At 43.6% G+C, this 14,243-nt stretch overlaps 1 protein-coding gene across 6 annotated transcripts in view; it reads right to left on the reverse strand.

The window, feature by feature from the left end:
• Nucleotides 1-1,838: 1,838 nt before the first annotated feature.
• COMP (cartilage oligomeric matrix protein) overlaps nt 1,839-14,243 on the reverse strand; it is a 36,230-nt gene continuing 23,825 nt past the window's right edge. For all 6 annotated transcript variants that reach the window (XM_026064724.1, XM_026064723.1, XM_026064721.1 and 3 more), the window contains 17 exons: nt 12,895-12,946; nt 10,490-10,662; nt 9,517-9,654; nt 8,665-8,742; nt 8,346-8,504; nt 7,669-7,773; nt 7,397-7,504; nt 6,650-6,809; nt 5,218-5,336; nt 4,714-4,766; nt 4,071-4,264; nt 3,438-3,616; nt 3,166-3,214; nt 2,708-2,904; nt 2,393-2,565; nt 2,076-2,215; nt 1,839-1,921 (listed from right to left, as the gene is read on the reverse strand). In XM_026064724.1, coding sequence (XP_025920509.1) covers nt 1,863-1,921; nt 2,076-2,215; nt 2,393-2,565; nt 2,708-2,904; nt 3,166-3,214; nt 3,438-3,616; nt 4,071-4,264; nt 4,714-4,766; nt 5,218-5,336; nt 6,650-6,809; nt 7,397-7,504; nt 7,669-7,773; nt 8,346-8,504; nt 8,665-8,742; nt 9,517-9,654; nt 10,490-10,662; nt 12,895-12,946 — 2,136 coding nt within the window. In that variant the 3' untranslated portion in view covers nt 1,839-1,862. The remainder of the gene's footprint in view (nt 1,922-2,075; nt 2,216-2,392; nt 2,566-2,707; nt 2,905-3,165; nt 3,215-3,437; nt 3,617-4,070; nt 4,265-4,713; nt 4,767-5,217; nt 5,337-6,649; nt 6,810-7,396; nt 7,505-7,668; nt 7,774-8,345; nt 8,505-8,664; nt 8,743-9,516; nt 9,655-10,489; nt 10,663-12,894; nt 12,947-14,243) is intronic.

The following is a 14,243-nucleotide window of genomic DNA, read 5'->3' on the forward strand; positions in this document are numbered from 1 at the left end:
ACTTTAACTGCGGTAAATCCTGCTTTAGGTTGCTCATCAAAATAGAGGTAAGTAGAGCCAGTGATGAGAAGAGTTTTAGGTTAATAAGATGGTGCTTATCCTTAGCTGGGATAGGATAACCAGCTCTCTCAGCTCTTTTGAATGGAATTAATCCTTTTCTCTTACCATTTTATACTTGTCTGTGTGAAACTGTCACTGTGTTTTAACCTAAGGGGCAGGTGTGCTAGGTAGAAAGCTGTCATTCTAGTTCAGTATTTTTGTCAAGCGTAACTAAATTGCTCTGCTGTAAACTGAGTGAATGCACACCACTTTCCAGCTTAAGCAGCTCATTTCTGCTTTCAGCTTGGTAATACATCTCTGAGCATGCTGAAGTTTGAATCAGTTTCTTAGAAGCAGAATCATGTCCCTTTAGTCTGTAAAGCCATTTTGTAGAGGAGGTTTTGTACTTTTTTTTTTGCTGCATTTCTTCCTGTTGAGGAAAGATCAACTTAATGGCTTTTTTCATGGTAGTCTAGAATGGTAACTGAAGATACTCTGAGCCAGTTAGCAAAACTAGTGTTCTTTTGCAGATCTTTGCTTATGCCATTGCCTCCAGAATGCGAAATTCAAATGCAAATAGCTGTAGAGACTTGTGCTTGGTTAAAGTGCAGCTTTTGTTGTAAGCCAGCTTTCTGGGAGGAGAGGAAAGGTTCTGTTCACACATTACTTGTTTGGTAACATTTAAGACACAGCATGTCCACTGTCAGTGTACAGGATTTAACATAAGTTTCATTCCAGAGTGAGGCTCTAACTGTTTGCAAAACTGCACTGTTAAGTATTCAACGGGAACTGCCTTTCTAATGAAACCACGAGCAAGTTTCAGCATAATTAGCATGAACTGCTTTCCTGAAGCATCTTGCAAAATTGGGTTTTTATTTTCTCTTTAGGCAAACTAGAATGCTGCTAACTTTCTGTTTATCTGGAAAAGCCTGGGCAGTAGTCCAAGTTACTGACTACAGAAGCCCTTGTGGTGCATCTGTGCATTCAGCTCAAGTGAGCACCTGTGATATTAATAACTTCAGTTTCCCCAGTTCCTTACCTGTCTATTTTTTGGACTCCTGGCACAGTGTCATAAGACAAACCTAGCATAAAGCCTTCATTTATCATTCTGAAACTAGCTGCCACTATCTGGAAGAACTAGGTAGTAGAAGAAGGAGTTTCTTGAATGAAAGATCCTATGCATTTACACTGCTAACAAAGCTATTAATTCAGCTGAGGATGCTTTAGAAGTACTATTGCTTTCAGCTTATGAGGACTTTTTTTTACATCTTCATACCAGAAGCGTTTCGGAAGAAGAAAGAACAACATTTATTATCCAACATTCCAGAACAAAGATACTCTCCTTAAAGTGCTTTTTTATGTTTTGTGAGCAAATTGGACATAGGCTGCTCTCGCAGTATGCTCTTCAGACCAGTGCTGAGTTTGGTTTGCAGTAGGTCTTGAAAAGAATAACATTCACACTTGAGAGCCTCTGAGGGGGGGAAAGATTCCTGGGAAACATCTGTGCTAAACTTCCTTCAACAATTCCAGCTACTGCTGGTAGCTCCTCAGCACATCTTTTTCCATGTAGTGTAGAGAACTAGTGTTTACAGCAGCATAGGCTTCTATTCACACTTGATGTCTACACCTCTATTCCACTATGTTTTCATAGCATTTAAAGAAAGTTGCTGCTGTAGAAAAGATGCCAGATAATGCAGTGACACTTGGTGCTGTGCAGAGTGCAGTGGTACATTACTTACAGTTCTTTATACAGTATACCAGAGGCAATAGTGGGGCAGCTGAGCACTTTTTTTTTTTTTAAGCAAGTGTTTTTGGACAGACATTTAAGCCAGAGGTTGGTCTTGCTGAACTCTAAATGTTTCATAATCTTCTGGAATAGTATCTGAAGAAGATAAGATTAAAGCAAATATAGATTAGAAGTGGAACTGGAAAAATAGAATGAGCTACTGCATGATATCCTGCTACAGTTGTATGTATGCTAACCAAGAAAACAAAAGTGCAAGAATTTCTGAACTTGACTTTCAAAGCTAACTCACCATTGCAGCGATAACGCAGGTTCGACCAAATAATGTTCTCCTGTGAGAAGCAGAAGACTCCTAGACGTCCTCCTCGCATAGTTGTATCAAGGACAACTCCAGTGTCTGCTACTACTTCAGGGCCTTCATAGAAGCGAGCTCTGGAAGAGAACAGGCATGTAGAGAACATGAGCACAAGATCAAGGAACCCATTTCTACAAGGGTGTGGTCAAAATCAGATACTCTCCCTCCTCTTTGCCACAACACTGCACCTGAGATACTTGTTTTGTGTATTAAACTTCCAGTCAGCCATGGAGAGGAAACTGTAAACCCCTTACCTGATGTATCCAACTTGAGGCCGATGTTGCAGGAACCAGCGATAAGAAGTCTTGTCCTTCCAGCCAGAATTGCGAGGGTCTTTCCACAGCAGCTTGACCTGGTCTGTAGTGTCTCCAGTGTGCCAGAGAGAGTTGCGGAGATATTCACCTGGACCTGTTTTAGACTTCACTGCCTAATGCAGAGAAGAGACTGGTAAATTGTGTGAATAAAGGCTTGATCAGCCATAGCTGCTGTCCCACTGTATGGGGGAAAACAGCAGAGCTAGGAAAAAGGCAAAAATCCATTACTGACTTCTTTTCCACTAGTTTCTTTACCTTCAGTTGAATTCCAGGTTCTGCTACTGCTCGGAAGGGGTTTGCCTGCCAGTAGGTCTGTTCCATCTGCTTCCACATGACTACATAAAAGCTGGAACTGTCCTGGTAGCCAAATATGAAGCCAACATAATCATCATCTGTGGCCGTGTTCACATGGAATGTGCCCTCGAAGTCCACTCCATTGAAGGCTGTATAACCTTTAGGTGGTAGGGAAACAAATATTTTGTATTCTGAGGTAAAATGTAGATCTGCTTCCAGAATCTGAGAGGGGAGGTGGACTGTGCTAAGCAAGTCCGAGGACTCTGCTTACTATACAGAAAATATTTCCCCCCACAAAAGGGGGCAAGTGGATGAAATCATTAAGTAGTGTCTTAAATACTTTTCAAAGTTGCACTGAGAAGAAAGATGGCCCATTAATGAGCCATAATATTCCAACAGAACAAAAATAAGGGCCTCACCTACAGCCAGGCCAGGATCACTATTCATGGTCTGAACAATTTCCATGCCCTGTGAAAGATGAGTGTTGATTTATTAGTAATATTGCAAATATACTGACTTTACACTCCTGTTAAACAGTCAGGGGAGAGATACACAGGGCTAAGACTATAGGATTAGGACATTGTTATACAGTAGCACTAAGCCTACAATGACTTTTAATGAAAACTACATCCAGTTTGGTACAGTCTTGTCACCACCTGACTCGCTAGCCAGTTCTGAAGCAGTCTCCTACCTGGTTGAGGACAATCCAGTTGGGGTCAATCTGTGCATCACCCTCAGGGTCCAATACAACTGTCTGGAAAGCCCTGAAGTCTGTTAGTGTCACTTCCGCATTCTCTGGGCACACATCAATTCTGTCAATCACCATGTCCCTGTCAAAATCCTCTTCACAAAGGTTTCCCACACCATCACCTGAGAGAGCATGTTAGAAGGAAAGTAGTGACAAGCTTTCATTATTTTCCCCCATCCTTTGCATCTGAGTTTTATTCAGCTAGCTTTTGGCTATCACAGTTTCAGGTGACTGACTATGCAAGGTTAGGAGGTGTTCAGAGCATGTGGGCAATGCTGCTGCATGCTTTCTTTTCCTGTGAGTCAGCTGTGAAGAAACCCTGACCCTTCCCTCCTGCTTGCAGAGATGTTGTGACTAGAAGAAACACCTTAAACCATAGATACTTCTAGAAGAGAACTCTTCCTCAACTAACCTGACGCCAGGGTTACTGGAAACCTGAAAGTGTCCTAGGACTATCTCAAGTCAGCACTGCAGAGATTTAACTTCCTGCCTATCTTTGGAGGTCAAGCTAATATTCATTGGCCTCCAGGAGTGGAAGAATCTCACGCAGAGCTAACATGCACCCATTCCCCTTACCGTCTGAGTCTTCTTGGCCAGGGTTAGGGACAAGCCGACAGTTGTCAGGGCCTGGAGGTTTATCATCTGGAATCCCATCATTATCATCATCATCATCACATTCATCTCCCAGCCCGTCATTGTCTGAGTCCAGCTGGGAGCTGTTGGGCACTGATGGGCAGTTATCCCGGGTATCTTGGTGGCCATCCCCATCACTGGTGGAAAAAAAAAAAAAAATGCATTATCCAAGTTAAGATTAGAAGCTGCCATGTGCTTTTAAAGTAAGCATGTAACCCCTTTCTAGGAAGCTGAATCCTCTGCAAGAAGAGGGAAAGTTGGTGATTTTAGCCTTATTAAGTCTTAAGCTATTAGAGTTACACATAAAATAGACCAGAAATATTCCAGCTGTAGTCTATGAACAAGTTTGAGGCAGACAGTGAAAAGCAAGCCTGCTGTTAGCAAGCTTACCTTCTCTAGTCTTTGGCCCATGCCACCCCTGGCAAGTTTCTTTGAGGTCTGAAAAAAATTTTCCCTCCCCTGTCTGATAAAGAAACAGGCTCAGGGCAAGCCTACTTACTGTGGAGTTACCAAAGCATGCCTCCCCCCCCACCCCATCCCCAAGATTTCGTGCAACCTAAGTATAATTTTTGCAGGAAGCTCTCACCTGTCCTGGTTGGTGTCACAGACATCTCCCACTAGATCATGATCAGTATCTTTCTAGCAAAATAAAGTAATAATCATTTAAACTTGCCATAGATAAACTGGAGACTTAGGAATAAAGGAGAACCAAGACAAGTCGTTAGCCTCAGTTATTTTATATTTTATTTATTATATAGTTATTTTGATCAAAAATGGAGCTCAATAGTGGGAGAGTTCCTTATGCAGTATTTGCAAGTTGCCCTGATGAACTGAAGCAGCAATAAACACCGATGTGCAGGGTAGGAAGAGATGCGTCCAAAATGCAAAGCTTCCTCTTTGTCATATTCCTCTGCACACTAAGACTTTTGATTTCTAGGTGCTGTACTTCAGTATTACAGGATGGTAGCTAAAATTTGCAAGTGGCAATTTTGGGAAGTTATAAAGTACGCAGACCTTGGGTAGATGTGAGCGCTGTCTTCAGCGAGAGAAATGAAGTGGTAAAACTGCAAAATTGGAAGTGCTTACTTACCTGGTCTGGGTTACTGATTGTTGGGCAGCTGTCACACACATCTCCTACTCCATCTCCATCACCATCTTTTTGGTCAGGATTAGGGACTCTTTTACAGTTGTCTGTTGGGTTTTTGATTCCTGTAAAACACACAAAAATGACCCATCAAGTAAGCAGTGCTATTAGGACGTATGCAGCAAGATCACCTCTGGATGTAAAAGACTGCAAAAAAATTAGGATAGCCTTACTGTTTGTTCATTGTTTAATAGATGCGTTCTCCATTGAACTCATGCAATAAAACATTTCAATTTTAATGTATATTTTACATACTTGTATTCATTTAAGTTACATGCTAGCAACCACTGGGAGAGGAAGAGATCAGCAGCAACTTAACTTAAAACATACTTCAAACTAACTGCACCATTATGGGTGGCTAAGCACACTACTGAAAATGAACCTGGGAGGAAATGACCCTAACTGCATTCCTTAGAGAAAGCTAAGGAACTGAGGAATGTTGCTCCAAACTGGCACCATATCCATGCAGGAGTGAGAAGCCAAAAGGATGAAGATGAAGCTGTCTGCGGTTCCCCAAACCATAACAGATTCTTTTTCCTCTAAAGCAGACATCTATATAATTATAAAATAAGTCAAGGTTAACTTTGGCTGTTTTACATGGAAGATTTAGACAGTGTCTTTTCAAGGTCTGAGACAGACAGGAACAATCTAATCAGCAACCTGTATGACTTCACTTCTCACTTTTCTGCATTTACCTACTACACCAGCAAATCATGCCGGCAGGGAGCTACTTGGCAGGAAGCAGCAAGACCCAAACAGCACTAGATGCACTGGAAATAATCTGTAAATAAATATGTATGTGTCAGGCCAGCAGCAGTTGTGATTTCTGGCTTTGGAAAGCAGGCTTTGTGTAAATAAAGCGTCACTAGTACATAGACTGTTTCTAAAGCCAGCCAGTTTTTTTTCCCCCCTGCAGAATGCAGCCCTGACGCATACTGCCTTGAGCCAGTAGCTTCTAACAACTTGGATTTCCCTGTACTTTTTCACAAGTTTAAATTGCAGCATAAAGTAGTGCCCTTGTCTGGGTTGAAATCTGTTTGTCTGGTACATATTTCTTTCTGAAGGATACCATAGCACTGATTTCTGAATGTGCACAGTAAGCATGCTAACAAAAATTGTTAGTGCAAGCCTGAAAATAGTGCGTGATGATAGACCTTTAAACCCTGCGAGAGCTGCACTGTGAAGGATGCTGGTTTGACTGCTGATCTTGGTGTCTAAGAACTGAGCTGTGCTTCATCCTATCAGAAACTAATTCTGTTCTGGCAGAGCTTAAGCTGGTTGCCCGCTGTTAGGATCTATAGCCGGGCACCAAATAGCTTTCTGGTTCTTGTATCAGTACAGGTGCACCTCTTGGGGGAGGTTCTCCAGCTGCTCTTACCGTCACCATCCATGTCATCGTCACACTCATCTCCTTTTCCGTCACCATCGATGTCCCGTTGATCATTGTTCTTCACAAGGCGACAGTTGTCACAGGCATCACCAAAGTTATCTTTGTCTACATTACGCTGGTCTGTGTTGCGTGTGTACACGCAGTTGTCCTGCAGAAGAGAGGCACTGTCTGAATAGAAGTGTTTGGCACTGGGCATGCTATGGAGGCATGAAAGAGATGAAGATTATGAGGTATGTCATCAGCTGCTCTGAGCAGCCCAGCAGTGCATCTGCAGGCAGTCTTGGTTTCCTCTATTTAGCCTAGTCACTGCCTCTTCAGTGAATACCAGTAATACCTATAAATATCTCCAACCAGAGCTTGATGAAGTGAGAAGGTTCCCATCCCTCAGAGGAACATGGCTTCCAGATTCCCTTCAGTCCCATTAAGTTCTCTCCTGCCTGAGGGCAGTGAGGACCTCTAACAGCACAACACAGAACAGCGTGTCTAATGGCATATTTATAACTAGGCCTTGTAAGTAGCCTCTTGTTCAGGTCCAGCACAAGATCCCCAGACCCACCAGAGCTCACTTAGAGCACAGTCTGCAGAAATTGGCATCTTCAAACTATTCGGATAAAGAGGAAACATTGTATACTGTGACCTGCAGGTTCTCTAAATTCACATTAAAGATGCGGGCAGGTGCTTTGCAGGACCTCTGGGTACACTTGGGTATGTCAGGGTAAGTCTTAGAATCCAAACCTCAGCATTTAATATCCCGTCTCCATCAGCATCATCATCACAAGCATCTCCAATTCCATCCCTGTCTGCATCTTCCTGGCCAGAGTTGGGGACAGTCATGCAGTTATCCTGAAAGAAAAGCAACAGTCAAGTGCCAGGGCCTGCTGGCAAGTTGTGCATATTCTAAAGCCTTTCCGAGTTCTGAGGATGGGGTAGGTTCTAACCAGCACCAAAGGAAGGGTAAAGGCATGCCCTCAAATCAGAACCAAGTCTCAAAGACAAACACATCTTACCTTGCGGCATTTTTTGTCAGAGCAGCGTAGCTTTTCATCAGGGACTCCATCAATGTCTGTATCCTTCCCACAGATGTAGCCGTTCCCTGCCCACCCCACGAGGCACTGCAAGATAGCAGATAAACAAAGTGAGGCTGCTGGTAAGTCCTCTGACAGGCATTTGCCTCCAAAACTGAAAGTCCTACATGATAACAGCGCAGACCATTGCAAATCCAGGTACACAACACTGTGCTGGAAAAATATTGTCCGTAACAGACAATTATGCTGTAAATAGTATTTTAAGTAGCTCAGATACAAGCTCTCTGCTTGCTCCTAAGCTTATAAAGACAGATGCAGCAGCAAAACTTTTTGGCTCCAGCAGGATGCTGAACGGTACTTCCCCCTTCTCAGCTGCTGTGCAGTGCTCTGGGACTGCCAAGCTTGTCATGCTCCAGATAGATAAAAAGCCAGCACCTCTGAGGGGCAGTGCAGAGGTAACCTGCTGCTCCAGGAGCAGCCCACTTCTCTAGAGACAGCATTGAAAGAGGTATTGCTGTAGCTCAGGCGTCAGTGGGGAGCAGGGCTATGCTGGGGAGGCATGGTTTCCAGGAGAGGGCAGTGGCAGACCCAGGAGAGCAAGCACAAGGCGGGGAAAGAGAAGTGAGCAGACCCCAAGTGCAGGGATGTTTGGACCTTACCACGCAGGAGATGGACCCATCACGCTCCACAACACACTTTGCTTTCTCATGGCATGGACTAACTTCACCATTAGGGCAGCGTCTTGCTGTCTGGCTCTTGCACCCTGTGATTTGATCTCCAACAAAGCCAGGTTTACAAGCTCCACACTTGTAGGATCCCTGCAAGAAAAAGCAATAAGGAATTAACTATAACATGAGTCCAAGCAAACCTTTAGCTGTAACCTGTCCTCAACAGCTGGACTGCCACAGCTAACAGAGGGAAGCATTCCCCAGAGCCTGGAGGAAAGAGACCAACACAAGGCTTTCCAGTAATATTTACCCGTGTGTTGATGCAGATGGAGTTTGGGACACAATTTCTGGCAGCACCTGTCTCACATTCATTGATGTCAGTGCAAATCTGTCCAGGAAGAACAAAATAGACATTAACTTCATTCTTAATTAGAAATCCTGTCAGGTTATAGAATTAGGGCATTATTAGCTGCAGGTATAAAGCCCCCAACACATCTTACTGGGACCCACAGCTCAAAGGTTTCCTTAAGTCAAGGATCTCAGCAATACTCCTCACTCCAGGCAAGTTTTTCATCTTCTACAGAGTCACCAGTGATTTTAGCCTGGCAAAATAGCTTAGCTCCGAGCTGAGCTGTCAGAGTATCTCCTTACTGTTAAAGGATAAAAGGGAGTCAATGACTGTCTCCTATGACCAGTTCTATGACTCCTCTCTAAATAATAGAAGCCACATGCTGTTCTTCCTTTTTTCAATATATTCTCATAGACGACACTGAGACTATATTTTTAATATATCTATCTATAAGTTAAGAGAGTGAGTGTGTGTGTGTATATATCCAACAGCTGCATCAACTCTTCTATGTCCTAATATAAGGGATCCCCAGGTTGTCTTCGTAGCCATAGATGAAGGTGCCAAGACTTGACACTCTGACCAGCATAAACTCAGCAGAGAGAAGGTCTTGGCGTGGAAATTGCTTTGCTGCCGATGGGCTAGGACATCCCTGGCAAGTCTTTCCTTTCATTGCATTGCAGCCTTCCCATTAGCATGATGCAGTCACATATCTCCCTCCCATATCTTTGAGGGCTCCAAGACCCTTGGATTACAATTCTAGAGGAAAAAGAGCTAATGGCTTCTGAAGGAAACAGAAGAGTTTCTGGGCCTTACCTGTTTGTTGGCCCTTGCATAAGCTAGTCCAACCCCTTCAACCATTTGCCCAGTGAAGCCAGGAGGGCAGGGATCACAGCGGAAGCCAGGGGCAGTGTTAGTGCAGTGGACCTTTGGGAAGCAGGGGTTTGCACTGCACTGTAAAAAAGAAAGAGGTTGTGCAAACATTATTTTCATTGAATTCTCGTACTCTGTACTGGGAGAAGCATTACATTAATGCAGCAATTTCCACGTTTTGGGGCCTAACAGTCTACCATCAGCCCCACAATCTCTCATGGATCCTTTAGCTTCACTGGGTTTTTAAACTGAAACACTATAGAGAGAACCAAACAACTAAGGAATCTCACAGACATGCAAAACTAACAGCTGAGTAAAGCTTTACCCATGCAGAGAGCAAACTTGATAGAAAACCACATTTTGCTTTCTAAAAAGAGAAAGAGAGAGAGAGAGAGAGAGAGAGAGAGAACACAAAACAAACAACCCCCCCCCCCACACCCCCTCCCCAATATCTGCCTAGCAAGGTGGATTTAAAGGTACAAGTGAAGCAATCTAAACAGTGTGGTAATAAATACTGTATTCATGCATCTGTATTTGTGTAATGTTTGATTCTGTTCCACACATCATAAATCTCATCTCTAACAACTCATCAGCCATTAGCTCAATAGGTTGTAGGAGCAGAAGGGACTGTTTTGGTCTTCCAAACTCACCTTCTTGTGCAGTATAGACCAAAGGGTATATTTTGTTTGAAGCCCTGTATCTTTTAGAAAGAAATATCTAGCTAGACTAGATTTAAAGACACCATGGAACAGAGCTGGAGGCAAGGTGGGATACAGACTTCCTTCCAGTGAAATGATGTTTCTTTTGAACTGCTAAGGGAATTGCAGTGCTTGCATCAACCACAAGACAAACCCACAGCACTCCAAGAAAAGTGAGCCAATTTTGTAACTTCTGACCTGGCCTACTTGGTTGTTACCTCATCGATATCTGTGCACTGGGACCCATTGCCTGAATAACCTGGGGGACAGGGTCCACAGCGGAAGCCAGTGCTGGTCTCAGTGCAGGCAACTCCAGGGAAGCAGGGGTTTGGGATGCATCTGTTGAACTGTGTTACGGTGATGACAGGACCCGTTGCCTCGGTGTGCATGCCTAGAGGACAATAGAAACATTAAAAACTGTCACTGCCAGAGTCTATCATCAGGTGGTCCCATCACCTCAGCTAGAAGATCTCTGCATGTTTCACACACAGGATGCTTCCTTGCAGCCCTTCTGAGGGTTGAGCAGTTGTGGCTCTGTTTTGTAAATGGAGAAAAATGAAACCAAAAGCAGCAGCTTGACAGATTTCTGAGTCGGAGACGACAAACAAAAGACCCAACCAATCCAGAAGTTTTAACTCCCAGGACAAAACCCTGGTGATGCCACCCTCTTTGTTGGTGTAATGCCCCTGTTTTTGGAGTTCCACAGAGATCAGTTCTCTCCCTGGTTCCTTCACATCTACACCCCACTGGCAGCATGGGCTCAGACACCTGGCTAGCAGAAACCAGACAGCACAAACTTAAAGCTGGAAAACACTGTGGAGGACTGTCAGTCAAAGTCTCCACTGTAGAAGACAGACATCTTAAATAGGTCAGCTTGGTCTGTAGCAGGAGTGCACTCAGCTTCTGACTCATAAGGTTTTCATGGAACAGCATTATGTATAACGTGCTACCTGTTATCTCCAGTGGACTAGGAAACTTCACTTCATCCTGGCAGATGAGAAATCAATGTGTTAATAAAACACATTTGTCACTTCTAGGCTAGAATACAGCAATATGATATACCCAAGCATTAAGTATTGTGATACATAGGAGATTTCACCCCACACAAAATGCTGCAGCATTCCTACCTGGAAGCTCTGTAAACACATGAAGTCCATCCCCCCACTGCACACCAACTTCTCTTAGAATTTTAGGCCAAATGCAAGGTTTTCGTCCTTATCCTCATGACCTGATTTCAGAACATCTAAAAAGAACCTACGGGCACCAGAATCAAAAATATGATCGGGAACTAAACTCTCACAGCACAAGAGAACTTGAAAAATGAATCTGTGTGAGACAAAGAACTCCACTGAAGGCCAGTTCAAGACTGTGAATAAACTTCTCCAGAAACTAGAATTGTCACAAGTCTTCCATACCCACTACTCCAAGTGGCAAGTACACTTTCTGATCTTGCTTTCTCCAGCTTACAAGCCTAAACCTTAAAAAATCTGAAACAAAAATAAACCAACACCCTACCACCACCACCAGCAAAATCTTCATCAAGAAGAAGGCCTACTCTCTTCATGCTTCTCCTTCAGGAAATAATGAGAGAACAATACGATTGACGCAAGTCACCTTGTTCAATGCATGACTAAAAGAAGCTCTCTGTGGTGAGGAGTGCAGAAGAATTACATAGAGCAGAACAGCAAGCAGGGAAGGCAGAGATCAAGTGACAGAAAGTTCGAGACAGTTTTATGCGCAACTTATTTAAACAATTGCTGTGGGTGAATGCATTTCTGTGCTGTAGATCCCAGAGGCTTTGGCTAATCCTTTTTCCAGCAAAAGTCTCCAAATGTGGAAACAGTTATTGCTCTGCCCTTTGAGTGGACCAGCAAATAACAAGAGCATCTCCAAGAACCATGCTTTCTGAAAGCCAGATACAGTATAATGGAAGTAAGTTTCAGTCCAGAAAAATCATTTAATGGGGAGCAAGATTTATACAGGAAAATTTTATGACCCTGCTTCCTGAATCCTCTGTAAACAAGCTCTTTGCTTGGATGGTGACAGCATTAGGATGCAAGGAATAACAGAGCAATGACTCTTGGGAGCGATGTTCTCTTCCATTCGCAGCTCAAGAATAGCCAACTATATACCACAGGACACTCAGCATGCATTCCTGGGTAATTCTAACATGGGCCATAGGCTGGGTTATTAGGAGATACGTGGCTGGGCAGGTTTTGGCGCCTAGAATGCAGCAACTGCCCTGAGAAGTGCAGTGTGACATGTCATAGAACCACTAACAAACCTGATTTTGGAAACAGTGGAAGTAAACAAATGCCAGGGATTTGCTTGAAGGAAATGTAAGCTTTCTAGGCTATTCCTGCGCCCCACACTCAGCAAAGGGATAATAACTTCATCTGCCATTGAGCCACGAGAACAGCAGGAAGCACTGGTCCATGTGTCTTGGGTTGGGGAAGCATCGTTAACCTTGAATACTACCCTATGACACTCAGGACAACAGTGCAACAAGCCAATGCCTTTGGGCAGACAGTCACAGGTGGCACTTACTACTTGTTTGGACACAAATGTATGAAGCAGTTGGAGGAGGCAACTGGACACTGGGCATTTCAGTTCAGTAACTCACCACAGGCATCACACTCCATGACTGTGTTCTTCAGGAATGTTATCTCCTTAATCTAGAAGGAAACAAGAACCACTGCTTAGCTAAAGGCTGAGTTTTACTCCCACACAAACCAATAGCCCAACTGCCAGAAAAAAAAAGGTTGTCTCTCTGGAACTGCACAGCTACTTACAAGCAAATTAACTCTTACCCCAAAGTCTGTGTAGCAGACTTTGTGGAAGCTGGAGTGGCTTGTTCTCCTGATGTAAGTCACTGCTGCTGCAGTGTTCCTACAGGCTAACTAGGTAACATTATTCTATGACAGATGCAGGAAACACTGGATTTAAAAACAGAAAACAAGTGCCATAAAGAATGAGGAATCTACTTTATTTGGGTCTTATACTCTAGAAGATGCTGAACTAGCAGTCCTAGAGAGGTCTACTTCATCTGTAGCCCAGGTACTGCATAGGTAAAGTCAGGAGGAGATTCCCGTGTGCTATTTCTGCAGATATATCAATCATCTCTGACCTGGCTTATGCCATTTTTTGGCCCTAATCCCTTTGTCACGAAGGCATCTAGAGACTGTTCACAAAGGCTCCTCTTTCCAGACTGCCTCTGATCTCAAGGCTACTATTCCTTCAAGCTCGCTTCAGTAAACAGATAATCTGTAGCATCAGCAGTGAAGAGATGCAGTTCCTTTGGTGAAGAAAGGAATATGGGACAGGCTCAAAGAAGCATGTCAACCACAAGCTAACATTTCTGTTTCTCTGACATCTCAGATAGCAATCCTAGCAGGCGTCTTTCCTGCAAAAGCCTTACTGGCTATTTACAACTGATGCTCAAGAGCAATTACACGACCACTCTTCCACACCCTGTGGACTTCATGTTTCCACCATTAAATCATTTCACTTTGTGCTCAGATAAAAAACATCTGCTCATGTCTCTCTACCAGGTCCCAGGTATAACAGCAAGCTTTCATTCTATGTTAGATTCTTTCTTCCCTCCAACATGGCCTGGGGTCATGCACTTTTACTAGTTAATGGAGAGAGAGATCTAACCAAAATCCTCCGAATATCTCCCACGGTGGTGGTGATGGGGGGGTTAGAGAGCAAAGGGGAGCATTTGGAGTGTTGCTGATGGGTATCAGTAGTTCCTCTGTGCCAAGAATCATTCAGCCTGTGGGTCAGGAGAATAGACCTGGACTTTTATTATTACTCCTTTTGCCATCCTTATAGCCAACATCCCAAAATGCTGATACAAGGAAAATTAAGTTTTAGAACATCTTTGCATATATTAACAAATTATGAACTGCCACCTTGGCTCTCCAGTGACATATGCAAGTTTCTCCTCTGAGTGAGGCTTTTCTTGAAAGC

Source organism: Apteryx rowi, unplaced genomic scaffold (assembly GCF_003343035.1).
Source record: "Apteryx rowi isolate R43461 unplaced genomic scaffold, aptRow1 scaffold_220, whole genome shotgun sequence".
In the NCBI taxonomy this organism is placed as follows: Eukaryota; Metazoa; Chordata; class Aves; order Apterygiformes; family Apterygidae; genus Apteryx; species Apteryx rowi.